The sequence below is a fragment of the Eptesicus fuscus genome, chromosome 14 (genome assembly GCF_027574615.1).
Source record: "Eptesicus fuscus isolate TK198812 chromosome 14, DD_ASM_mEF_20220401, whole genome shotgun sequence".
Classification (NCBI taxonomy): domain Eukaryota; kingdom Metazoa; phylum Chordata; class Mammalia; order Chiroptera; family Vespertilionidae; genus Eptesicus; species Eptesicus fuscus.
Genome location: NC_072486.1, coordinates 63149296 through 63176764, shown reverse-complemented (window position 1 = coordinate 63176764; position 27469 = coordinate 63149296). Strand labels below are relative to the sequence as shown.

The 27469-nt window shown below is 44.6% G+C and overlaps 1 protein-coding gene and 1 long non-coding RNA gene across 4 annotated transcripts; both read left to right on the top strand.

The window, feature by feature from the left end:
* The first annotated feature begins 536 nt into the window (after positions 1-536).
* LOC114227243 (uncharacterized) lies at positions 537-4917 on the top strand. 2 transcript variants are annotated; one of them, XR_003613297.2, is made up of 4 exons: positions 537-758; positions 2709-2742; positions 3426-3537; positions 4615-4917. It is a non-coding gene; the product is annotated as an uncharacterized LOC114227243 (long non-coding RNA). The 2 variants fall into 2 exon arrangements; XR_008558153.1 differs by having other exon boundaries at positions 537-807.
* Positions 4918-9782: 4865 nt separating this feature from the next.
* Positions 9783-26073, top strand: GARIN1B (golgi associated RAB2 interactor 1B). 2 transcript variants are annotated; one of them, XM_028129065.2, is made up of 8 exons: positions 9783-10056; positions 11147-11331; positions 13158-13410; positions 14828-14923; positions 17088-17209; positions 20414-20451; positions 23820-23987; positions 25558-26073. In XM_028129065.2, exons 1-8 carry the CDS (start codon positions 9811-9813, stop codon positions 25569-25571), a joined length of 1122 nt encoding a protein of 373 aa, XP_027984866.2. In that variant the 5' UTR covers positions 9783-9810; the 3' UTR covers positions 25572-26073. The 2 variants fall into 2 exon arrangements, with proteins under 2 accessions (XP_027984866.2, XP_027984865.2); XM_028129064.2 differs by having other exon boundaries at positions 20408-20451.
* The last annotated feature ends 1396 nt before the right edge of the window (positions 26074-27469 follow it).

The window sequence follows — 27469 nt, the reverse complement described above, 5'->3', positions numbered from 1 at the left end:
ATGATATTATTTTTTAATCCTCACCCAAGGATATGTTTTTATTGATTTTTTTTTTGAGAGAGAGAGAAACATTGATGTGAGAGAAACATTTATCTATTGCCTCCCATACCCTGACCAGGGATTGAACCCAAAATCTAAGCATGTGCCCTGACCGGGAATCAAAACAGCAACCTTTTTTTGGTGTATGTGACCATGTTCTACCCAACTGAACCATCTGGCCAGAGCATGAGCCAGCCATTATAAAGGAGTTCCTGGAATCCTATTTCAACCAATAGGACTGAGGCTTTCCCCATCCAATTGGAGCTGCACAGCTATATCCCATCAACATTTCCACCAACCAATCAGGGCAGCTCCATTCTGACTAATTAGGATGGTGCCTTTGGACCAATCAAACTGTGAGGATTTGGAATCCTCATTTGCATGAGGACAGACCAATCAGGGATCAGAGGAGGGGACTTTTGTCTATGTAAGTCAGCTCCCTTCTGACTCTGAAATGCACCTAAGACTGCGGATCCTGACAGGAGCTGCAACACCAAAGATATCTCACCAGAGAGAGCAGATCAGCACAGCTGGAGGGGCCTGGCCCCCGGGCTGCCTCACAGCCATGCTGTGTCACAGTTGAGCTGTTCCACAGCTGTGATGTATCACAATTGAGCTGTTTTGCACTGAATAGTGTCCTCCTTACCACACCCCAAGTTGGGGATTCCTGTTAGTGTTGAATTGGCGTCCACAACCACCTCTTGATACCTACCTCACAGGTGAGAAAAGGAAAGCCCAGAACACCTTCGCATGAGCTTTGGGCAGCTGGTAGGTAATTCTCGAAATCCAGAGGGCAGTAGGCAGTGCCATCTGGGCCTCTTCTCAGAGGGGTAGTCCACATCATGTCCACTCCTGTCAGCCGTCAACACCGGCCCTTCTGGTTGCAGGCTCAGCCCAGTCTAATCGGTAGGCCAAGGGGCCCAGGCAGCTTTCCAGACTGAATTCTTTCACACACCTGTGTAAGCAGAGCAGACAACTGCCACCAGGTGGCGCCACATTGCAACTGGGACTTGAATGGATTGAATTTGCATCTCCTATCCCCATAGCTAGGCAAGCTAACGCCAGGAATTTTAACTCTATAATAACACTAGCCCACCACAGTTGACTATTTGGCGCCCCACTTATCAATCTATAGTGGAATTTTATCGTTTTTGACTAGCCAATTCCACAAACTTTACAGGGTTTTTTTTTTTTTTTTTAAGAACTATTGCATTCTGGTACAAGCTTCTGATTAGATTTCATTATGACTTCTAACAGAGTCATGCAAAAGCACTTACATATTGGAATATATTTTTTATTATAGTCTTCACCCTTTATAATACTGTTGGGCAGTATATCGACTATTAATATGGATAGGTGAATTATAATCACTGAATTTTACTTCAGAATTGTGAAAGATGTTACAACATCTTTGTCATGAAAAGGCGACTGGATGTGACAGGGTTGAAAACCACCCTGGTGGAGTATTGACCTTCTCCTGGATACTGCCCGATGGACTTGGATGATACTTTTTAGCCTCCTTTCCTATCTCCACTTTCTCCTGCTCCCACCTGCTCTGCTGGTCCCACACCTTCTCCCTGTCTCCAGGGAAGCAAGGCCCTGGCACCATCTCTTGTGCCCAGCACAGTCCCAGCGGTGCCATCACCTACTCCTCGGGCTCCCTGCTGCTCTCCCCAGGACCACTGGGACATCCTGTTTGTTCCGCCCTCACTCCCACTCACTTCTCATCTCCAATCTCTAAGGACTGTCTGTGCAGTGAGAACCTGGCTATGTTCCCTCATGACAGTTTTCTCACGGGGGGGTGTATCCTGTTTTCATGGAGTAATCTTTGTCAATTCGGCCTACAACTCTGAAAAATGGCTAGCCCAGCTGAGCTTTTCTGCCTCTGCGGAGACAATGCTGTGATCGGTCGGGGCTTCTACATTTGAAGATTTTTCTTACTCTTGTTTTCCCTGAGCTGATTACTCATTCCCTGACCTGCCTACCTCAATTTGGTAGTAGTGGTGTGTTAATTTATGAGAAGATACACAATTTTATTATTAACTAGCTTTCTTTATATATATATACTAGTAGCCCATTGCAGGAAGATTCCTGCAATAGGGCTTCCTGCTGCGCTCTTCGCCAGCTTGCCTCCCTTCTCCCCGCCCCACCTGCTTGCTTCTCCACAGCTTCGCTCCCTTCTGCAGTGCTTGGCTTCTTTCTACGCTGTCTTGATATGCAAATTAACTGCCATTTTGGTAGGTTAATTTGCATACTCGCCCTGATTGGTTGGTGGGCGTAGTGAAGGTGCGGTCAATTTGCATATTGCTCTTTTATTAGTTAGGATATATATGTTCATTGATTTTTAGAGAGAGAGGAAGGGAGAGGATTAGAGAGAAAAAAACATCAATGCATCAATCAGCTGCCTCCTGCACACCCCCTACTGGGGATCCAGCCTGTAACCCAGGCATGTGCCCTGACTGGGAATCCAGCGGGTGACCTCTTGGTTCCTGGGTCCACCCTCAACCACTGAGCAGCATGGCAGGGCTTAACTAGCTTTCTTTCTCCATTATTAGGCCATACCCAGACTTTTGGTTCTCTTTATTCTCTGGCCACCACTTAATCTCTTTTTTTGTTATTTGTCACTAGGTGAATTTTTGCTGTTAATAAGATTATTCTCTCTTCCACAGGAGGCCTTCACACAGCTTTGGGGTTGCTGGCATGGTAAGACCCAAATCCACCTGGGGATCCAGCAACATTGGAACCAGCACAGGGAAGATCAGTTCTCAGGGAGCCGAAAACACCCTGTTTGAGAGCCTGCAGGGTGTTTTAAACTCTTTTTATTTTTTAAATATATTTTTATTGACTTCAGAGAGGAATGGAAAGGGAGAGAGAGATAGAAACATCAATGATGAGAGAGTCATTGATCGGCTGCCTCCTGCAGGCCCCACGCTGGGGATCAAGCCCACCACCTGGGCATGTGTCCTGACTGGGAATTGAACCATGACCTCCTGGCTCATAGGTCGACGCTCAACCAGAGCCGCGCCGGCTGGGCAAGGCCTGCAACTTTCTGTGCGGAAGCTGGGATGGCGCTCCGCTCCGGGGAAGGAAGGACTAGACATCCTTTTCTGGGGAGTGGGGCCAGGGGAAGGGTCAGCCCTGGGCCGGAAGCAGCAGAAAGCCTGGGCGTGTGTGGGGGCCCCTGGTCCGCACGCAGAGTGCACTTTTGGAAACAGGAAGGAGGTTTGTCCTCTCCCAGAGGTTGCATTGTCCCCAAGCCGGAACCCTTCATGTTCCTGCAGGGCGAGGGGGACCGTTGCTCCCTGTGTGACGAGTTTAGTGTTCCCGCCTGAGCTTATGATTTGACAGCGGTTCACCGTGTCTGCTTTCTCCCCAATCTCTCGCAGTCTCTAGTAATTCCTGAGAAGTTCCAGCATATTTGCCAGTACTCAACACCAATCAATATGGATGGGCAGCAGAAAATAGCCTTTGCCAGCACTCCAATTACGGTAAAGCAGGGTAAGGAGTGGAGAATATAAATGAAACTTAGGTTAAGACCTAAGGCAATAAGTGAGACAAGGTTGAGGAAACCTAAATCCCAACCAGAGCACCTCAGCTGCTGGGTGATCCCCTTAAGCCCTTACCACATTTACCCCAAAAGGTAAGGAAAGCAAGAATAGTCTCAGGTTAAGCCAAAGTATTCACCTGTGGGATGGGGAGTGGGTTTGGTTGTCTACCTGAATTCACTAGAATTTTCCTGGACCATCAGCCATCATCTGGAGATCATTCTGCCCCTTTCCTCAGTGCATGATAACAGCAATCTTCCCATGACTTTTATATGCCCTGTAAATTGGATAACTGTGCATCTTTTTTTTTTTTTTTAATGTTTTTATTGCCCGGCCGGCATGGCTAAGGAGTTGAACATCGACCTATGAACCAGGAGGTCATGGTTTGATTCCCAGTCAGGGCACAAGCCCGGGTTGTGGGCTTGATCTCCAATAGGGGGTGTGCAGGACGCAGCCAATCAATGATTCTCTCTCATCGTTGATGTTTTTCTCTCTACCTCTCCCTTCCTCTCTGAAGTCAATAAAAATATATTAAAAATAAAAAATGTTTTTATTGATTTTAGAGGGAGAGAGGGAGAGGGATAGAGATATAGGAACATCCCTCTCTCTTCCACTCTCCCTAAAAATCAATGGAAAATATCCTCGGGTGAGGATTAACAAAACAAACAAAAGAACAATTTAAAAAAGAAGAAGAAAAGAGGTTGGTGAAGGGAGATAGCCAAGTTTACTGCATTTACTCTGGATGCCTGAGGGAGTAATTCTGTGACAGGGCCTCTTTACAGAGATTGCTGATTATCCACTGATATCCTTCACCCTTAAATAATCAATAATAGAATTCCTCAGTGCAAGATGGGCTCATGGTCACCCAGCTAAAAGCTATGTTTCCCAGCTTCCCTTGTAACTGGGTGTGGTCATGTGACTGAATTCCAACCAATAGGATATGAGCAAAGTGATTATGCCACTTCCAGGCCATGCCCTTAAAAGGAATGAGTGGGATCTTCCCTTCCCTTTCCCTTTTCTCACTGGCCAGGATACAAACATGATGGCAGGAGCTGGAACAGCCACCTTGGAACCCAGAGATGGAAGCCACATGTGGAGAATGACAGACACATTACCAGCTCTGGACTGCTTACCTTTGGACTACTGTGTAAGAGCAAACCAAACTTCTGTTTTGTTTAAGTCACAGTATTTCGGGCCTCTGACCACCTGGACTATACTCCAAGTAATATAGCTTCAAGCCATACCTACACCCAGGAACCTATACTTCCTTGTTATTTGTACTTGTGTTTTCTTATTTCAAATTTTATGTTTTCCTTTTCAAAAATTAAACTGTTGGCTAATGCTATGTCTAACTTTTCTTTTTCAAAGAACCAGCTTATAGATTTACTTATTTTAGTGTACTTAGAGTTTTAAGATTATTTTTGCTACTTTCATCCTTGAATAAATCTCTGGCCATTTATGGAATTATTGGGTCACATCCTTTCCTCTGTAACATTCTTTCTACATTGTTCCATTGTCTTATGCCATCTAAAACTGCTGAAAAGAAGTCTGAGGCCAGTCTCATTTCATTCCCCCTGGTAGATTATCTGCTTCCTCTATCTGGATGTTTGTAGTAAGGTGCTTTTGTTATCTCTAAGACTTAGGAACTTTACAAGACTTATTCTGGTCTCAATGGTTTCTTTGTTCAGTTTACCTGGAATAGAGTAAATTCTATTCACTTGCCAAATTGAGTCTTTTAATTTCAGAAAGTGCTTTTTCTTTTATGTGTTTGACTACTTTTTCAATTCCATTTGTTTCCTCTACATCAGGGACTCCACCTTTCTGTTGGATCAACAGAAATGTCTTGCGGATTTGCCATTATCCTTCCAGCGACGTCACCTCCTTGTCCTTCTTTCCTGTGTTCTGTGTTCTGTGTACTGGTCTCAAGCCTGTTATCGTGTCACTGATTCCGTTTTCTGTCATGTCAACTCTACTTCTTGTGGATTCTAATGTGACTTTTAGGTATTTAATCGGTTTTTCTTCTGTTTCTTTCCTTATATTCCCAAGTTTCTTTTAATCTGATTTTGATATCTCTGATTTTCTGTTGTTGTTTCATAAGGCCTCATGTTGTATTTAATTTCCTTGAGGGCACAGAAAAATGCTTTTCAAAGACTTTATTCTATTTATTGAAATCGTTTTTCTTCTGATATGTATTCTTTTCTTTTTTTTTAAATTTCTTTATTGATTAAGGTATCACATATTTGTCCTCATCCTCCTATTCCCATCCCACACCCCTTCCCACACATGCCCCCACCCCCCTGTTGTCCTTAACCGCTGGTTAGGCTCATATGCTTGCACACAAGTCCTTTGGTTGATCTCTACCCCCACCCTCCCCTACCCTCCCTCTGAGGCCCGACAGTCTGATCCATGCCTCCTTGTTTCTGGGTCTGTTCTTGTTCATCAGTCTATGTTGTTCATCATTTCCCCTAGATGAGTGAGATCATGTGCTATTAGAAATACACTTATAAGAACCGAAAATGAGACAAGCAATAATGGTTATAGTGACAGGCAAATGAATCGGTCTGTAGTGAGTTTCTTTCTGGGCCAACAGTCCTTTTGAGGACCCTTACTAGTGGAAGCAATTGAGTCCGTTGTCCTACAGAATGACCCACCTTCTGGATTTGTCTGGCTACTTCCTGGTGGTATTTATCTTGCTTCTTTAGCAACCATATATATATGGTGCTATGATGGGATCCCAAAGAATATCAGTAAGTGCTAATATAAGCTTACTGATATTCTTTGGGATCCCATCGTAGCACCATACTAAGAAATCTTGATGATTTTCATGAAAGGAAAACAATATCTGAATCCACCAGCCCTTTACATATAACTTCTATTTCACAGGAAATATAGTTGCTAAAGAAGCAAGATAAATACCACCAGGAAGTAGCCAGACAAATCCAGAAGGTGGGTCATTCTGTAGGACAACGGACTCAATTGCTTCCACTAGTAAGGGTCCTCAAAAGGGACTGTACTAGATCACAATAAACATAGGGAAACTGTGGTCCTGGATTGGATACTGATTTGGATAAAGCAAGTATAAGAATAATTGGAGTTAATGTGACAAATTTTTATATGGCCTGGAAATCACATGAGATGAAAAGACACCAAAACACAAATGTAGTGAGTGTTGACTGAAAAAAAAACAGGTTGTAAAACATTTTTTAGAGTATGATCTCATTTTGGTACATACACGTAGGTAGTTATTATAGTCATGTTTTCTGGGAGGTAGGAATATGCGGTTTGCTTTTTGAACTTGGCTGTATTTTCTAATGTTCTACAAAGCGCATGTTCTGCTTATGTAACAAAGTTGTTGTTTTTTAAATAGTGACACAGATTTAAATGGGACAGCTTTACCATGGAGATCATAAAACTTAAGTTTTAGGGTCCCATAGTCACATGGGCCCTTGCAAGGGCCAATTTTTTGTCCTACGTCGTGGGATTTTTAAATTTTGATTTTTTTTTTTTTATGTTCCACCATTTGTTCTTGTGGTAAAATATACATCATGTAAAATATACTATTTTAATCATTTTTAGGTTTACACTTCAGTGGCATTACATACTAGTACATTCACATTGTTGTGCAACCATCATTACCACCCATTTCCAGGACTTGTCATTTTTCCAAACTGAAATTCTGTACCCATTAAACAACTCTGAATACTCCCCTCCCGCCAGTATTTTATTTTTATTATTATCTTTTTTTAAATACTCACCTGAGGATATATTTTTATTGATTTTTAGAGAGAGAGAGAAACATTGGTTGGTTGCCTCCCATATGCACCCCAACTAGGGAGCGAACCCACAACCTAGATATGTGCCCTGACCAGGAAGCAAACCTGCAACCTTTTGTTGTATGGGACGATACCCCAACCAACTGACCCACCCAGCCAGGGCCAGTCTTTTTATTTTTAATAGTCTCCAAAATTGCATAAGCTTTATTTTTTTTTAAATATATCTTTATTGACTTCAGAGAGGAAGGGAGAGGGAAAGAGAGATAGAAACATCAATGATGAGAGAGAATCATTGATTGGCTGCCTCCTGCATGTCCTCCAATGGGGATCAAGCCCGCAACACAGGCATGTGCCCTTGACTGGAATCAAACCTGGGACCCTTCAGTCCAGAGGCTGATGCTCTATCCATTGAGGCAAACCAGCTAGGGCAAAATTGCATAAGCTTTAAACACAAAACCTGGGTCCAGTCCCAACTGACAAACAGATATCCTGGTCATTCCTGAGCAATTGAAATGATACCTGAGACTGCCCAAGTGATTTTAGCCTCAAATCAAAGTATAGTCACCAAAGTGCTCATCACCAAAATGTGCAAAAGGCAAGAATTGTGCTAGTATCAACATCACTAAATACACAGGAAGAGGAAAGCAATGAGTTTCTCATATCATTGGAAAATATAGTTATACAACTTTCTCCAGAAGCTATAACTCTGTCATTCTTAAGGTCCTAATTGCTCATTAATTAACCATAATTTCTTCATTGCTTGGAATTATTGATAAATAATACCATCATTTCCTGTAAAATTGTTCCAGAAGAGTAGATAGTAGTTTTATGTAGTTGTATCAGCTGGTTTGAAGTCTGGCTCAATATAACAGAAAATCCTAATTTATCTCCTTCAGACCAGTATCATAGTTTTATGATCATCAAAGAACTGGAGCCCTTGTATCTTGCTATGCTACCCTCCTTAGCATGCTGCTTCATGACCCAAAGGGCTGCTCAAGCTCCAGCCCTCAAGTGTGTATTCCAGCCAAAAGGAAAAAGCAAGATGTGAATAAGAGCAATGGTCAACAAAAGAAAATGAGGAACGAGTGCAGAAGTTGCTTTACCCACCAGGGAGCTAGTACAGGTGCTTGAGCAGGAGCACAATAGAAATGACTGCCCTAGCCTGTTTGGCTCAGTGGATAAGCATTGGCCTGCGGACTGGAGGGTCCTGGGTTCGATTCTGGTCAAGGGCACATGCCTGGGTTGTGGGCTCGATCCCCAGTAGGGGGTGTGCAGGAGGCAGCCAATCAATGATTCTCTCTCATCATCGATGTTTCTATCTCTCTCTTTCCCTTCCTCTCTAATCAATAAAAATATATTTTAAAAAAAGAAATGACCAAGTAAGGGGCTGATAGAATCAGATGACTTGATGAAATACAAAATAAATCTTAAAGCTTGTACATTGCATCTATTGGTTGTCAAATTGCTTTTCTGAATTGATCACATTTGACCTTGATGGTCAATGCATTATTCAATATATCCTGAAATTTTGTCCAAATTGGAGTACCATTTCTCCCTGAGATAGACTTGAATAGTGGTCAGTCAGCTTGGTTCTTTGCCCCTGATCTAGCCACCCCAGGACTTGGGCTCTTTCTTCCTCTGGCCCAGGACTGAGGAACACTGTCACTCTGAGAGGGGGAATGGTTTGTTGATCCCGCAGAGCTGCTCATCAGGTTTCTATTCCTCCCAGCTGGCACCCTCACAAAGCCAGCCTCTGGGTAAGAAACTAATGACTTCTACTGCTCCTTCAGTTTGACCTCCTAAGGGACCTAGGCCTGCAGAAGTAACCAGCCAGCCATAGCAGAGCACAGAGAGGCACCAACAACTCCCTCCATAACCAGAAAAGGCTACTGCAGATACACCAGGGCGTGTGGGGGCCCACATCATGTAAAGCATGGGAAGGCTGGGTTTTACAGAAACAGCCCTTAACACTCTTTGGCAGGTGGGTTGCATTAAGAGTGAGGGCGGGTTGAAAGGCAGGGAAGGTATTTTCCTCTGAGCAGTGGAAGGAGCTTCCCAACTTCTGCCTGGCTCACTTCCTTCTCAGCTCACTGCCTCCCTCACTTCCGCCTGGCTCACTTCCTTCTCAGCTCACTATCTTCCTCACTTCCGCCTGGCTCACTTCCGCCTGGCTCACTTCCTTCTCAGCAAGCTCTGGGGGAGCCGTGTCCTCGGGGTTCCAAGAAGGGCTGGAGAATGTCAGGGCATAAACCAGCCAGCAGAGCACTCTGGAGGAAGAGGGCGGCTCCTCCGCATTTCCCTTTCCTGCAGGCTGGCCCTGGTTTTTCATGATGTCATCCATTCATCATTGTGAGCTGATTGGCGGTCCCAGGCCTTGGCCTGCTGCCCAAGGCCAGAAGGGCAGAGAGAGGTCCCAGGACAAATGTGCAGCAAGCCCCTGAGCATGTGCAGAAATGTTGTCATCAGTTCCACCCAGAAAGACTTGGTGGAAATCGAAAACAGTAAAAGTCACAAGATCCTATCCAACTTTCTCTTCCCTGAACGCCTGGGAAGAATTCAGGGGCCTCTTGCCTGTGGATGGAGAACCAACCCCTGGAGTGGGCCTGGGTGTGGAGGAGGGACTGCTCTGCCAGATGGTTCACTCTCCAGAGTTCAACCTGTTTCCTGACTCCGTGGTGTTTGAAAGCAACTTTGTCCAGGTACTCCGGAGCCACTCAGAGGGCACTCCTCCATCCTCCTAAACCTGTTCCCAAGAGGTGGCCAGGAGAGTCTGTCGCTGGAACTGGCGTGGAGTGAGAGCTGGGGCAAGGAGCGGTCAGTGGGCCTGGAATACAAGGCCACCCCCACTTGACCCTGACTTTGCAGAGCCCCAGACAGGGCTTCTCCTGCAGTCAGTTGTCATCCCCGGGGGGAGAGAGGCCAGGCGTTCTCTGCGCTGAGTGGAGGATCTGGTATCTGAACCCCCCAATTTATTTCCTCCACCAGGAAGCCCAAAGCAGACGATCAAAGAGGCAGTGAAACAAGATGCCCTTTGAGGGTGTGGAACAGAAATGCTGATTGATGAGAGAACAAAAGCTGGGCCCCAGAGAGACCCGGGCTCAGAGTGCAGTCCAGGAGGCATCACTGTGCAAATGACCTGCAGCCCTGAATCCCAGGGTCCTCTAATGTCAAAGGGGTCGACAGACATGAGGAGTATATGCACACACAGGAGGCCAAGGCCTCGGTACAAGGGGCACTCGGTGCATTTTTGTTTCCGGCCTGGGCTCTCTTCTCAGCGCCTGGGAATTACCAGGAACCTTACAGAGCAGGGAAGGTGCAGGGGACTACAGGGCCCCTCAAAGAAGGGCCAAAGGACATTTTCCAAAGAAAAGCCAGGAAACAGTCTAGGGAGGATTCACAGAAATGTGACACATGCCAGGGAACTCCTGGGTTATAGTTCTTGTGGGCAGATGCTAATGCTAATTACAGTTGTTTATCCAATACAGGTTTAAAACAGTGGTTCCCACCTAGCGATGATTTGCCTTCTAAAACCAGGGGACGTTTGGCTGCGCCTGGAGACATTTTTGGTTGTCACTACTTGGGCGGGGGTGGGGGGCTGTGCTACTGGCTTCTAGTAAGTGGAGGCCGAGGATGCAGCTAAACACCCTGCAGTACACAGGGCAGCCCCTCCCCCAAACAAAGAACTATCCTGCCCGCAATGTGGGTATTGCCGAAGCTGAGAAGCTCTCAGCTGAAACGTGCTGCTCCTTCTGCCAAACCTCAGGCTGTGCCCATGGGGCTGCTTTGCAGGTCAAAAAGGGCAGGAACTGGATCGACATCTACAAAGCCTCCTACACCATGGCCCTCGGGGTGACCTCCTCCGTGCCCTGCCTGCCCCTTCCCAACATCCTCCTCATGGCCCGCGTCAAATGGCACCGGGGGCAGAGCCAGACGTGGAACAGACCATCTACAGCCCCAAACATCATCCTGAAGAGGTAAGCAACACCAATGGGGGTGAGGGACAAGCGGGGGGAGGGGGTGGGCTCGGAGCAAAGGCCGCTTTGACACTGAACTCAAGTGGGAGAAAGCAGAGAAGTCATCAGCAGCGGCGTTAATTTTTTCAGACAGCAGTAACCTAAGACGGTGGGTGCACAACGAGCATCGTGGTCAGATGGGGTAAAGGGAGGCATTGTGTGGCAGGAAGGAGGGGCCAATCTACATGCTCACGTTCCCTCTCACTGCACTCACCCCACTGACTTCGTAGGCAATCTCTCTGCCAAGGGGCAAGAGAGCAGTGAGATCCGGCTGATGGAGCACAGGTTGGGAGCTGCAGATTCTCGTCCTTGGCATGCAATTAAAGAGACTTATATACTGTTTGAGTCATAAGTTACTTGATGCATCTTCGTTTTCCTACCAGTAAAATGAGCGGAACTAAGGGTCATGAGAACTGTAATATATACTCACATCATGCTTGTCTAGGATGAAACAGCCCTTTTTAAAAAAAAATTTTTTTTAATTGATTTCAGAGAGAGGAAGGGAGAGGGAGAAAGAGAAACAACAATGATGAGAGAGAATCATTGATTGGCTGCCTCCTGCAGGCCCCACAGCGGGGATGGAGCCAGCAACCCAGGCATGTGCCCTGAGCAAGAATCGATGCTCAGCCACTGAGCCACACCGGCTGGGCAGAAACAGCCCTTTTTAATGTTTGAGCCTCTTCAAGTAATCTGTAGGATATTCAAGAATCTCTAGCCCTAGCCAGTTTGGCTCAGTGGATAGAGCATCGGCCTGTGGACCAAAGGGTCCTGAGTTCGATTCCAGTCAAGGGCACGTACCTCGGTTGCAGGCTCCTTCCCAGTCTGGGCCCTGGTCGGGGTGCATGCAGGAGGTAACCAATCAATGTATTTCTCTCACATCGATATTTCTCTCTGTCTTTCCCTCTCTCTTCCACTCTCTCTAAAAATCAAAGAAAAAATATCCTCAAGTGAGGATTAACAACAACAACAAAAGAGTCTCTAGATATTCTTAGAAATCCAGATAAACCCTTCATTTTTCCATGTTGCCTCGGTGATAAACACCTCCATCATGTTTTAGTGTACCGATAGCAAGCACAGTCCAGCCCCAGCTGACCACTGTTCAACCCAAAGCCAGAACCTTAGCACCTTCGGGAAGAGTAATTGAGGCAACAGGGTCAATGACTGGACAAGCTGGACAGTGGGGCCAACTTTGTGGCAGAGGAGAGTAGCTCCCTTTGTGCTGTCAAGAAGGAAATGGAAAAACCCTGTGACCCAGCTACTCCTGGGCTGTCTCTCTCAAGCAGGATCCTGGGCCACCAGCCTGAAAATCATGGCAGGATGGGTGGAGGTTAAAATGCAGATTCCAAGGACACACCCCAGACCTACTGAATCTGAGGGGTATCTTCAGATGTCTGCATGTTAAGCGAGCTCTCGAGGTGAACATGACCTCCCCAAAGTTTGAGCCCTATTCCCACCCCCAAAAACCTGAGTCCTGAAGGAGATACTCCTCATTTTTTAAAAAAAGGTATTGTTTGTTTATTTCAGAGAGAAAGAGAGAGGGAGAGGTAGAAACATTAATGATGAGAGAGAATCATTGATCGGCTGCCTCCTGCATGCCCCCGATTGGGGATCAAGCCCACAACCCGGGCATGTGCCCCAACCAGGAATCGAACTGTGACCTCCTGGTTCATAGGTCGATGTTCAACCACTGAGCCACACCGGCCCAGTGACACTCCTCATTTTAATGAAGACAGGGTTGGATCGGAAGCAATGGGGTTGCCATTGTGTGTCTTCCTTCATGCCTTCAGGATACTCCCATTGAAGTTCGTGGAGCTCCAAGTCTGTGACCAGCTCCAACGCATCCTGCGGTTGAGGACGGTCACAGAGAAGATCTACTATCTGAGACTCCACTCTGACCATCCTGAGACTGTCTTCCACTTCTGGATCCGACTCGTTCAAATTCTGCAGAAGGGCCTGTCCATCACCACCAAAGACCCTAGGATTCTTATCACTCACTGTCTGGTGCCCAAGAGCAGCTGCAGCCTCTCAGGAGACTCCAAGGTCAGTGGGCACCATTGCCACCTCCAGCCATGGCCAGAGCTGAGGGGTAGAGCTTAGGTGAGCTGGGATGTGAGTAAGCACCCTGTGAAGGCAATCCCTGCCTTTAATTGAGGTATAATGTAAGATTCGCCCGTTGTAAGTGTACAGTTCAACACTTCCAATTAATGTATAGGATTGTGCAACCATCACCACAACCCAGTTTTAAAATATTTCCATCACCATAAAAAATTCCCTTGTGCCCATTTAAAGTCACTCTCTGTTCGTATTTCCTGCCCTAGGCAGCCATTGATCTGTTTTCAGTCTCTATAAATTCATATTTGTTAGACATTTCATATAAACAAAATCCTACAACAGTCTTTTGTGTCTGGCTTCTTTCTCTCAGCATAATTTTTTCAGGTTCATCCACTTCAGAATCACAGGCGGTGAGTAATTCATTCTTTTTTTTAAAAAATTGATCTTTGAGAGAAGAAGGGAAGAAGGGAGGGAGAAAGAGAGAAAAAGAGAGAGAGAGAGAGCACATTAATGTGAGAGACATCAATTTGTTGCATGCTATCTCGGCCGGGAATCGAACCCGCCACTTTTTGTTGTACTAGACGACACTCCAACCAACTGAGCCACACCAGCCAGAACTAATTCATTCTTTTCAATTGCTGAATAGTATTCCATCATATAGATTTGCCACATTTTGTTTATCCATTCACCAGTTGATGGATGTTTGGATTGTTTCCAGTTTGAGGCTGTTATGAATAATGCTACTATGAACATTTATGTACAAGTTTCTCTATAGACATAGTTTTCATTTGTTATGGTTCAACTTCAAGAGATGAAATTGCTGGGTCACATGTTAACTTTACCTTTAAATTTTAAAGAAATTGGCAAACTGTTTTCCAGAGTGGCTGTACCATTTTATATTCCTACCAGCAATGCATGAGGGTTTTGGTTTCTTCACATTCTCACCAACACTAGTATTTTGTCTGTCTTTTTTTGTTAAAGCCATTCTACAGATATGTAATGGTTTCACTTTGGATTTCCTCAATGGATAATGATGTTGAGTAACTTTTCATGGGCTTATTAGTTATTTGGTGAAATGTCTATTCAAGTCTTTTTTTTTTAAGTCTCATTTATTACTGAACCAACCTACTACTGAAGAAAAAAATCAACAGAGAAATATCATTGTTCCAATAAATTCCCAATTAAAATGTCCAACTGTTCAGACAGTAGCCATCTTTTCAGTTATTTAAAGGTGCAGGTAACCTGGATGCCACATAAATGTGTGAGCCATCTCTCATGTGCGATTTCTTATAGACCCAGTTTGGTTTTTCTCCAATGTCTCCTCTTGGAGCTGTACCTGATTTTATTACCAGTTTTCATCCAAACACATTGGGAAATGGGCTGATTCTGCTTGTTTCTTGGCCAGGAACCTCTCGATCCTGAAAGTCTTGTGAGAAGACATGACGAAGGAGAATCAACTGAACACACCACAATGGCGGAGGAGGAGCTCAAGTCTTCTTTGGTGAAATGTCTATTCAAGTCTTTTGTTGAAAACCCCATTTCTAAATTGAGTTTTATCTTCTTGAATTGCTATAACTTTTTGTATATTCTGAATATAAGTCCTTTATTTGATATATGATTTGCAAATATTTTCTCCCAGTGTGTGAATTGTCTTTTTCTTTTCCTTTTTTTTTTTTTTTTTAATCCTCACTCAAGGATATTTTTCCATTGATTTTAGAGAGAGTGGAAGAGATAGGGAAAGATAGAGAGAAATAACGATGTGAGAGAAACACATCAATTGGTTGCCTCCTGCACGAACCCTGACCAGGGCCCTGGCTGGGGAGGAGCCTGCAGCCGAGGTACATGCCCTTGACTGGAATCAAACCCAGGACCCTTCAGTCCACAGGCCAATGCTCTATCCACTGAGCAAACCGACTAGGGTCTTTTTATTTTCTTAATGGCAGCCTTTGTGGAGCAAAAGTTTTTATTTGTTTAAATTCTTTATTGTTTAAAGTATTACATATGTCTCCTTTTTTCCCCATTGACCTCTCCCCAGCCATTCCCACCCCCAGCACATAAAAGTTTTTAATTTTGATGAAGTGCAATTTATCAATTTTTTTCTTTTATAGATCGGGCTTTTGGTGTTGTAGCTAAGACTTTTTTTGTTCAACCCAAAGTCACAAGTATTTTATCCTATGTTTTCTTCTAGAAGTTTATAGATTTAGCTCTTACAGTTAAGTCTATGATCCCTTTTGCATTACTATTTGTGTATGGTGTGGGAAAGGGTCTAAGTATTGTGTTTTCACATGTGGATGTACAATTTACCCAGCACCATTTGTTGAAAAAATGATCCTTTCCTCCATTAAATTGTCTTGCACTTTTGTCAAAAATCAATTGAAAGTAAATGTAAGGATTTATTTCTGGATTCTCAATTCTGTTTAATTAATCTGTATGCCTAGTCTTGTGTCAGTACTTAGTCTTGTCTGTCTTTTCTAAGCCTTTTATCACCCCCACTCAGGGTCACCCTTGGCTGTGCCGGCGCGGCACAGGAATTCCCTTTTATTCCTTGTTTATTGAGAGATTTTGTCATAAATGGGTATTAAATTTTTTCAAATGTCGTTTTCTGCATCTATTGAGATGGTCATGTGGTTTTCCTTTTATTCTATTAGAATAGTGTATTATATTCATTGATTTTTAAATGTTAAATCAACTTTGTGTTCCTGTAGTAAATTCCATTTAGTCATGGTGTGTATGTATACTCCCTTTTATATGTTCCATGATTCAGTTTGCTAGCATTTTGTTAAGGATTTTGCATCTACGTTCATTAGAAATATTGGTCTATAGCTTTCTTGTGATATCCTGACTTTGATATTAGGATAATACTGGCCTCATTGAATGATTTGGGAAGTGTTTCCTCCTCCTCTACTTTCTTAGCTTAGGAAGACTTGGTATTATTACTCCTTTAAGTATTTAATAAAATTCACCAGTGAAGCCATGAGGGCCTTTTGGCCCCAGGCCTTAGAGTGTGATGTAAGACTGACTTGAGCTACAACATAAACTCCATGAATGCAGGGATTTTTATCTGTCTTCTTCACGGCTTTATCCCCGGTGCCTGGCACCTAGTTGGCACTCAGTGAAGAATGAATGAATGACTGTGAGCAGCTTGTACTTCTGGAACGCCGTTGGGTATCGCAGCAACAGGAAAGAAGGCAATTTTAGTCAGGTGTAAAAAGCAGCTCAATATCCGACTTTTCTTAGAGAAGTCGATTTTTAAAACATTCATTAAATCCCTACAATAAATATTTTATTCCCCTACATTTATATATAAAACCAAGTAGCATAAGCTTTATTAAATTTTATCTGAATAAAAAAAAAGTTTATCTGAATAGACTATTGATAACATTAAGGTATATTAATGAGAATAGGTGATCTACTAAATTATGTCCAAAGTATTCAATGACAATGTTATCCTCTGGGAGCCAAAGGATCTTTTATAACAATACAGGGGGTATAAGCAGATATGGCCTCAGAATTGCCTCTCTGAACCCCTGACATGACATGGCCACCCAATGGAACCGTTTGAGTTCTAACACTTTAGGGTTTGGATCATGATATTAGGAAAATACAGAGACTCTCAGGTCTTAACCATCTGGCGTTGCTTTTTTTTTTTTTTTTTTTCCATCCAGTTAGTACAGAAGAAACCTCAAGCCTCCCAGCCCAGCGATAGCCTCATGCAGTTGATGGCCAAGGGGGAGAGCGAGGCCCTCTCTCAGATTTTTGCTGACTTGCACCAGCACAACCGGTTCAGGTACATGACTTAAATCAGGCCAGCCTCACATCCCTTCCTGCAGCCCAGATGGCCTGGGCTCTGAGATCCAAAAACCAAGTAACTTGCTTAATGAGCACAGGCAGAGGCATGAAATACTGCCACTCAGGACCCAGTGTTATCCCTGACTCAGGGCAACCTTTTCCCAGTTCTCTTTGCTGTATTCTCTTTCTCCACATGGCAAGCATAGTAGGCTTGACTCCAGAGGAGGAATCTTATAAAAAATGAAAAGTGCCCTGGCCAGGTAGTTCAGTTGGTTGGAGCATCATCCTGCACACCAAAAGGTTGCAGGTTTGATCCCTGGTCAGGGTGCATACAAGAGGCAACTGATGAATATTCCTCTCTCTCTCTCTCTCTCTCTCTCTCTCTCTCTCTCTCTCTCTCTCTCTCTCCTGCCTCCTTCCCCTCTCTCTAAAAATCAATAAACATATCCCCAGGTGAGGATTAAAAAGAAAAGAAAAGTAACTCTCCAATAATAAGAATAAGTTAGTAACACCGGTAAAAAAGTAAAACCTAATTTCTAATCCAGTTCCTAGTCCTACAGAGAAATAAACAAAACATTGTTTAAAACACTGTCTGCTCCTTGGGTTCCTTGACCTACTCACCTGGCCTCCGATTGGACTTTATGAATCTTCTAGGGTCACTTTTTCAATGTATATAGTCTGTCCTGGAAAGCTCCATTGTACAGGCCTATTTTTTCCATGCCTGAGGAAATGTCCATGTATGTATATAAATGACATAAGGGTTGAGTCTTAAGACTGGTTGGTATGAGAGAGACAGGAGTTGAGAATACTTACTCCACTGGGCACTACAAGCAGAGATCAAAGATTAAGTGGGATCTAGGGCCCTAGTGAACTTGATTTGTGTGTTTTTTTTAAAAAGGGAGGACAGAAATAAATTGTAACGATCACCCGAAGAGAAAAACAAAGTTATCAAAGAAGAGATTTTTGTCCCAACAGGGACCAGCAGTTCAGACACAGAACAACAAAAAACAGTTTTCTTGCAGAGTGTCATTAGTAAACTGAAAACCAACAGAGTCTGAGAAGATAATCTCTCAGAGTGGGTAAGAGCTCACACAGAGCTGGGCCCAAGTCACTGCTCTGACTGTGAGCCCGTGGGCACATTGCTTAACTCTCCGGGCCAGTTTTCAGATCTGCACAATGGAAATAATGATAGTTCCAACCACATCCAGATATTGTCAGGATCAAGTGAGCCCCCAAGCATGAAGTGCTTGACACACTCCTCAGCAGATTTAGAGGCAGATTTTTAAATATATATATTTTATTGATTTTTTTACAGAGAGGAAGGGAGAGGGATAGAGAGAAACATCGATGAGAGAGAAACATTGATTAGCTGCCTCCTGCACACCTCCTACTGGGGATGTGCCCGAAACCAAGGTACATGCCCCTGACCAGAATCGAACCTGGGACCTTTCAGTCTGCAGGCCGATGCTGTATCCACTGAGCCAAACTGGTTAGGGCTAGAGGCAGATTTAAATAAACTCTCAATAAATATTAACTTGTATTATTAAGGCTGCCTTGGGCTAGAAGTAGAAAAATATTAACACAAAGAAAAATGGTTAGTTGCCCACTGTTAAAGAATTTCTACTGGGTCGCCACTCTGCATATCATATAGAAATCTATAATTAAGAAATTTCTGGATCACCTAAATAAATTTTTTAAAAATTTCTGAATAAGATGTCATACTGCTGAGCTAGGAAGTGCTAGACTCTAATAGAACAAGATATGTTGATGTAACTTTTTGCCTCAAAATGTTAAAAAATTTGAAAATTACTATTTGAAGGACGGCTTCTATTTATACTCATAGGCCACAATTCAGTCACATGACCACATTCAGCTGCAAGGAAGGCTGGGAAATGCATTCTCTATTCTGCATGTGCCCAATACAGAATTAGATGCTTGCCCCCGAGGGAGAAGGGAGGAAGAAATCCTGGAGGCCTATTGGCAATCTCTAGCACAGCGAGCTTTGAATCTTTCCAGAAGGCCAAGAGGAGATTAAAACCTTTATTTGGGCACTAGCCAGATAAAGGGCGGAAAACGTTGTACAGGTTAAGGGAACAAATGAGTGTAAGAATGACACTTCATCCTGAGGAAGAAGCGTGATGAGTTTAGAGAAAGGGAAGGATGCCGAAGCCGGCTTGGCTCAGTGGATAGAGCGTCGGCCTGCGGACTGAGGGGTCCCGGGTTCGATTCCGGTCAGGGGCATGTGCCTTGGTTGCGGGCACATCCCTGGTGGGGGTGTGCAGGAGGCAGCTAATCGATGTTTCTGACTCTCTATCCCTCTCCCTTCCTCTCTGTGGAGAATCAATAAAATATATTTTTAAATAAATAAAAATAAAAAAATAAAGAAAAAAGAAAAAAAGGGAAGGAAGCCCAGAGTGGGAAGAGGAGTGGTAGTGGAAGGACATTAGTAAAAGTGGGCAGGGACCAAACCGGGCAGGACCTGGGAAGCCATGCAAATGAATTTAGACTTTGAGTGCAATGAGAGCCTCAGCACCATTTTTAACTGGGAGGTAACAGGATCCAATTTACATGTTGAAAGGTCATGCTGGCTGTTGCAGTGACAGTTGGTATGAAGAGAGGGAGAATAGGTGTAGAGAGACCAGCCAGGAAGCCATGGCAACCCAGTCTGGGCTATCATGTAAAAACAGATCAAAGGGATGTGAGAAGCAGAGAGAGGTTAATTTTTGCTCTGCTGTTATCTCAAAAATGGCTTTGTGCAGTCATTTAGTTTCTTCTCCTTAATTCCCCAGAATGAAGCCCTGGGGGATGACTTTTCTCCTCATTCAGGCAGACTCTCTAGTCTGGTTGCAACTGTATCAGTTTTTGTGTGTTGGCAACAATATGCAGCTTACAGCAAATGAAATAAATGGCTGAGACACAGCACCCAACAGATGGAGCCACACCCACTCCTCCTCAGCCAAATCAGCAGCATGGGTCTGCTCCCCACCACCCCACCCCACCCCACCTCCCCCTTCCCTAGTTTTCCTTCTGGTATTTTAATATGTGTCACACTCACCCAATAGAGCTATAGCTTATATTTGCCTCTAAAGCTTTTGCATCAGGAAAAATATAACCAGAAACAAGATTTAAAATGAGAATTTCACCTCTATTTTTTCCCCTTTTGCCCTTCATTTCCTTGATCCTGAAATGGCTGGAGTTCCAGGAGAAGCAAAAAGACCAAGACCAAAAAGGACAGCTCAGGTAAACAGAGGGTACAGGGCACCCATGTCTCAGAGAACCTTTTGCTCTGCAGATGCAGGAATGAAATCATCTCCCGCTCCTGATCCCAACATTTCTAGCTGTCAGGATGTCCTTTCATAACTTAATTTGAGTTCCTTTAGACTCTGGCCACCAGTCAACTTGGCACCAAATCCTACTAATTTCTTTCCTTGAAATGTTTCCTGTACTGACAGATCCTCCCCCTTGTCCACCTTATCACCTCTTGCCTGAACTACTACAGCAATGCTCTAGTTCATTCATTCATTTGCTCATTCAGAAACATGCTACTGAGTACTTAGTAAGTGCTAAACACTGCTGAAGGCTTTGGAGTCCCAGTGAAGAAAGACACAGTAACCCCTCCAAGGGGTTTATATATTGGTGGGGTCAGATGGCTAAATCCCCAAATTACAAAACCTCTTCTTCCAGGCAGCACTCAGAGCTCATGCCTGGGGTGCCATAGGGGCACAAAGGCAGGGTGCCTCACTCCTCCCAGGAAGCTGTCCCAGAGGCCTCGGGTCTGAGCCAAGTCACAGAGGATGAGGACAAGTAGGCTGGCCAAAGCATTCGAGTCAGGACATTCTGGGAAGAGACAGAGTCAGTGTGACTGGAATAGCAGCTGATTCCCTGTTTATTTCCAGATTCTGGTTTACCCCAAATCCACTCATTAAAAAATATATATATTGATTTCAGAGAGGAAGAGAGAGAGAGACAGATATAGAAACATCAATGATGAGCCCTAGCTGGTTTGGCTCAGTGGATAAAGCATCAGGCCTGCGGACTGAAGGGTCCCGGGTTCGATTCCAATCAGGGGTATATGCCCGGTTGCGGGCTCAATCCCCAGTAGGAGGCATGCAGGAGGCAGCCGATCAATGATTCTCTCTCATCATTGATGTTTCTATCTCTCCCTCTCCCTTCCTCTCTGAATCAATAAAAATATACTGTATTTTTTAAAAAAAGAAACATCAGGGCTGAGAGAGAATATTGATCAGCTGCCTCCTGCACACTCCACAAAGGAGATCGAGCCCACAACCTGGGCATGTACCCTGCCTGGAAATCGAACTATGACCTCCTGGTTCATAGGTTGATGCTCAACCGCTGGGCCATGCCAGCCGGGCAAATCCACTCATTTGGGCATACATGACTCTTCATTAACTTCCCCTGTCTTACCTGTCTTACTGGTCACTTTCTCCTCCTCAATTAGGTGCCCTCTGCCTCATCTCCTTCTCCAGCCCAAATCTTCCACTCTAGCCACACGTGGGGTGTCCTTGTCCATGCCTTAGACATCCTCCCTCTGCCCCCTCCCCCTGATGCTGCACTCTAAATCCTACCTATTCTTCCAGGTACACCCTCACAACACCTTACTGCCCAGACAAAACTTTCCCTGGTCATAACCTCTGCTACATTATTCCCTAATCGTTTCATAGGTTTCGATCTTGTTTCTTCAACTAATACTATACAATTTCTTCCATGCCTCTGAATTACCCACAGTGGCAAGCACCAGGCTGGGAACACAAGAGGAGCTCAGTAAATATCCATGCACCACACCATTAATAAATTATTCCTCCAAGTTGGCTCAGGAAGCAGCCAGAATTTCATGTTATATTTAGAAATTTAGAGGAGTATGTAGATCCCAGGGGATCTCTGCCAACTTTCATTCAAGCCAAGGATTACACACTCAGCTGTCTGCAGATGGTATAAATGGGTAAAGATCTACACGTCATGGATCTAAGAAAATGGTTGGCTTTCCTCTCAACTCTATTATAAGTAAAACAGCAGCTGGGCTGACACTTGGTTTCGGCATTGAGGAGACAACAGGGAGTGTCAGGGACAGTGGCAATGAGAAAGTGGAGGTTTCAATTACGGCTTCCATTAATTGTTTCCAGGCTAGAACACAGGCCTGGTGTTGCTAGATACTCTGGTTTTTCAAGAGAAGCCAAAAATCTGGATTTTTATGTGACATATTCCCTGCCCATAAAAAAAAAAAAAATTAAAGCACAGTATAGGCCAACACTTAGTGGGCACACAAAACATATCTACAGGCCGAATCCAGCCTGGAGGCTGCCAGTTCCCAGCCGCCGTTCTAAATGGTGAGTGGAGCTGATGCTGGCCCACGTTGTAGGCAAGTCTGTGAATGCCTTCTCATGTTATGTGACTATAATAAAATGGTGATTCATTTCTGTTTTTGCACATACATCCGATCACACATGCGCACGTGCACACACACACCATACCCTTTGAGGCTAAGGCTGAGGAAAATAGAAATAGACGATATTTAAAATATATTCTAGGACTTCAGAGAACAGCTGGAATTTCAGAGTCATAGGCTATCTGGTGTCACAGGAACTGCCACTCCCGAGATGTCCCTGGGCTGATTTCAAATAATTGTCCTGGGTCGCCCTCAGGACCCTTCTCTTTCCTTGGAGCTGAAGAAACTCGTTTTCTCTTTGGACCAAGTAGGGTACCCTCTCAGTCAGAAGGACAGTCACACCCCAGCCTCTTGGAACTTTGGGAGGGAGGGAGAGAGAGAGAGATAGAGAGAGAGAGAGATCACTACATTATGAAAAACCATTACCTGGGTTGCTACACCTTTCAACTCTGCATCAACAGGTGGTGTGACCTATTGAAGCGCTTTCCAAACCAGACTGTGCAGACTGGGGTCTTGTTAAAATGCAGAATCTGATTCAGCGGCTCTGGGTGAACCTGAAACTGTGCATTTCTTCTTCTTTTTTAAATTTTCGATTACATTTTGCATTCAACACCAATTTGTATTAGTTTCAGGTGCATAGCACAGCAGATAGAGACATTCATATATAGCTTACAAAATGTTCCCTTGAAACTGCATTTCTAACGTGATCCCTGGTGATGCCAAAGCTGTTGGGCTGTGAGCCATCCTTTGAGAGGAGCTGAGGCCAAGTGGACCGAGAACAGGATCTGGCTTAAGGCCATCTGGGTTCAAGCCCATTGCTGGTGCAGCTAGCCGAATCTCCTGGGCAAATTCACTCAGTTAACCGCCCAGCCACATTGGTTCCTCCCTTTCACTGGCACTTGCCTTGTTCCCACGATATAGTGCTAAAATCATGGGCTCCGGAGCCAGGCTGGCTGGCTTTGAATCCTGGCTCTGCCTCGTTATGTGACCCTGGGTAAGTAACTTAACCTTGCTGGGCCTCGGATTCCGCATATGGCAGTGCTGACCTCTTGGGGTCTTCGTGAGGATTAAATGAGTATTAATACACATAATTGTTTGGAATAGTACCTGACCCATAATAAAACACCCCACAGATGTTGGCCATACTCTGTGAGCATGCTCTGTGAATTAAAGTGCAAACAAATGCCTCCTCTTTTTGACCTAGAGAAAGATAATTCCAGTGAAGACAGCATTCCGTGCACCCGCGACCTCAGTTGGAGGGATTCCTTCACCTATGGAGAGTGGGAAAGAGAGAACCCCTCTGGGCCGCAGCCCCTCTCACTCCTCAGCACTTTGGCAGCCTCCACGAGGCCACAGCTGGCCCTGTTCTTAGGTATGGTCATGGGATTCATCTGGCTGCCTCCAGGGGACAGACCTGGAGTTTGGCCTCAGGCAGGGGTTCAGATTCTAGGGTCCTGAGGGTGCTTCCTGGAGGCTGTGGGGTGGGAGCTGGGGGTGCCAGCCACAAGCACTTCAGCCATTTTCTCCTGACTTGTTCTTCTTTACCTCCAACTGGGCTGAGTGAAACCCTGAGTGTGGCACCTTGGGCGCCCCCAGAGGCCTTTTTGAGTTCCTACAAAGTGGCTCTGAGGGGATAGAGACTAGGATGGCACTGTTGTCGCTAGAGCTGCTTTCTCTCTGCGGGTGGAGACATGAGGGCTGCCTCTGCAGTTCCGTGGGCTCTTCCTTTGAGGAGGTGAGGAGCTGGCTCCCCCTTTTCCTTTTCAGAGCTCTTGGGGAGCCCCAACTGTCTGCTGTAGAAAGTGAGAAGGAGCTTGGCCAGGAGGGGTGGGGAGTGGGGCAACTTCCCTGGGCCCAGCCCTTATCTCTCTATGCTCCAAGGCTCATCCATCCATTCATCCACCCATCCATCCATCCATGTATTCATTTAATACACATTCATTAACTACTTCCTATGTGCCTCTGTCTAACCCAGTGATTCCCAACCTTTTTTTGGCCATGCCCCATCTAAGCATATCTAAAATCCTGTTGCCCCCCCCCCCCCCCCGTGACATATAATTCCCATTATTCAAAAAGTGAACTCCTATTCATGTGGAGGAAGCCTAAAAGGCCATTAACTTGGTCTAAACAAGCTTCCAAAGAACATGGCATCCATGAAAGAGAAAAATAAAAGAAGGAAAGGACAGTTGAAGTACTGAGAAAGAAATCTCTAAGAAATTGTTAAAAAATAATCCTATCTAATAAAAAGGGAATGTGCTAATTGACCCTCACACCATCACAAATATGGCAGCTCCCACAGCCAATAAGGAGGGGATATGCTAATTGACTGTCACACACTCAAAGATGGCGGTGCCCACAGCCACACGATGGCGGTGCCCAGTCCCCTCAGTGAGACTGCCTCCAGAGTCCTCAAGTCCCCGAGTCCCTTCAGCCCCCCAGCCACCCAGGGCCGGCCCGAGGTGCAGGCAAGCCTCGGATGGTGGCTACCCAGCTGCCCAGGGCTGCCTGAGGCTCAGGTAACCAGGGGGAATTTTCATGCACCAGGCCTCTAGTAATAATATGAAGTGATATGAAAAAATAGCAAATAAAGTTTCAAAACATAGAGAACTGAAATGCATAAATATGTCACAATATATATTTCTATACTGTATATGAGGCCCCTAGAACCATAAGAAATGCAAAAAATTCACTATTAACTCATTCTCAAATTGCCCCCATGTGGGGCATGTGCCCCACGTTGGGAACCACTGATGTAAATGGAGATAGGTAGAGTGGTTTCTGTTTTCTAAAGTCAAATATTATTAATAAACCACTAACTCTTATAAGGTACCTGTTATTAATAGTTAACAATTTAAAAAATTAACACAAATATCTATGTGCCCACAGAAGAGCTTTTTAGGCAAGTTATATCTTATTGAACTTGTTCTCTCTTAAATTAACAGGAAATTCTATTTGAGCCACCCTTTCACACTGGGGAGAATGGAAGCAGCCCTCGCCAATACCACTCTGCAGCATTCAACTTTCTGAGGGACTCTGTCTGGATGGAGAGAAGGAGAAAGCTGCAACCAAGGGAAAACTAGCATCATCTCATGCTGATAGCATAGCCTTTCCTTGGAGACCCATTGGGGAGCACAGCTTCCAGATGAAAAGCATTATCCAGCACGTGACTCTGTGACCTCCTCACCTCCTTTCCGCCACCAGGCAGGCACAAGAAGCCATGCTCTCGGAAGGGCCAGGACCGAGAGAAAGAGAAAAGGAAGGAAAGGGAGGCAGGATCAGCGGAGAGGTGGAAGAGAACAAAATGGAGGTGAAGAGGAAGGTGGGGGGAGGAAGTCAGAAAAGACGGGAGAGAAGGAGAGGTGGTAAGAGAAGGAAACAGGAGAGACTTGGGAGAGAGAAGAAATAGACCTCTGAGAGATGCCTCACCAAGCTTCTATTTATCTCATTTAAAACTTGAAAGTAAGGTCATATACAAAAAAAAAAAAAAAATGTGTTTTCTTCTCTGCTTAGACTACTCTGGACGAGTATAAGGGGCCAGATATGAATTCTAGCCAAGGGCCTCTCTATTTCCCTTTTGGCCAGTTTTTCTTTTCTTTTCTTTTCTTTCTTTCTTTCTTCTTTCTTTTTTTTTTTTCATGTTTCTTCATTTCTTGCTGGGGTTGTTGGGGTTGTTTTTTCCATCACCATTTATCCCCCCTGTACCCTCTACCACCGCCACCCTCCCCTCAGGTTTTCTTGTTAGTCCCGCTTTTCTGATTTAAGTTTGGGACCTTCTTTCTTAGCCCTTCCCTAACCTGGACTTGCTAGCCTGGCCCTGTTGTTCCAAATGGAGGCTTGGGTGTGAGACTATGCAAGATTCCTGCAGGAGGTAGTCAGGCAAGATGTGTGAGATAGGGGGGACTTCTCTTTTGTGTTCAAACTTGCTAACTTTGCTAATGTCTCAGCCCGACACTGGCTCAATTTATTTAGTATATGACACCCCCTTGAAATGTCAACATACCTTGTTAGTGCTTATTAAACGATCAATTCCTAAGAGAGGACATCCAGGCCCCAAGCACAGGTAAAGACAGAGGTTCATAAATTATAGACTGAGAGAGTTATTAATGAGTGTCTGTCAGATGGCCCATGGACCAGCCTCTTTTTAAAACGTGCAGTATTACACCTTCAATAAAAACCCGACTATGAGTACTTCAGAAAGGCTGCCCACCCTTCCAATTGGAAAGTGTTTGGGGAGATCTTGCTTTGATTCAAGATTTCCTAGGAGGGTCTTTTTCTTCACTGAAGTGGTTTTCAGACTGAAATTGTTGGAGGGCTACAAAGTAAGCTCCTGGATGTAAGCTTCAAGGAAGCGTCAGGTTCTAATTCTTAGTGATTTCGACAGCCACACAGGTGATTCTTCCCATGGTCACTGTTCTTTGAACTGCTGCCCAATGGTCTCGTCCTCCCCCCTCCTCAGCCACTGACTCCCCTGATTTTACCCTCGAGTTTGTCAATAATCCATTATTCCCGTTCTTCAGTTTTACCTCCTCCTATCTTTCCCCCCTGAGTCCAATATCCTTCCACCCCGCCAACCCTGCAATCTATTGCTCCTTCTGGGTTTTCACTGTCCCTCATTTTCCTCATGCTCTAGGCGACCCCATCATGGAGGTAGTGCTAAAGGGAAAGAAGTTGGGGTTGTTCAATACAGTTAGCGATTGATACTGTTGACATAATGTTCAAACCTGTAGACAATTTTTATGAATTTATTTGAGCCACTGATGACAAATTTCCAGGAAGCAAAATCTAAATGGATCGAGAAAATGCTCTGGAGAATGGCAGTTTTGTAGCTTATTTTATTTTATTAAATATATTTTA

What these genes read in the sequence shown, in the direction of transcription:
- GARIN1B (XM_028129064.2), top strand. Translation starts at nt 9,811, where the DNA reads ATGTTGTCATCAGTTCCACCCAGAAAGACTTGGTGGAAATCGAAAACA. An exon ending in AGGAGCTCAAGTCTTCTTTG is followed by an intron (nt 14,924 to 17,087) that starts GTGAAATGTCTA and finishes TTTTCCATCCAG; the next exon opens with TTAGTACAGAAGAAACCTCA. An exon ending in GACCAAAAAGGACAGCTCAG is followed by an intron (nt 20,452 to 23,819) that starts GTAAACAGAGGG and finishes TTTTTGACCTAG; the next exon opens with AGAAAGATAATTCCAGTGAA.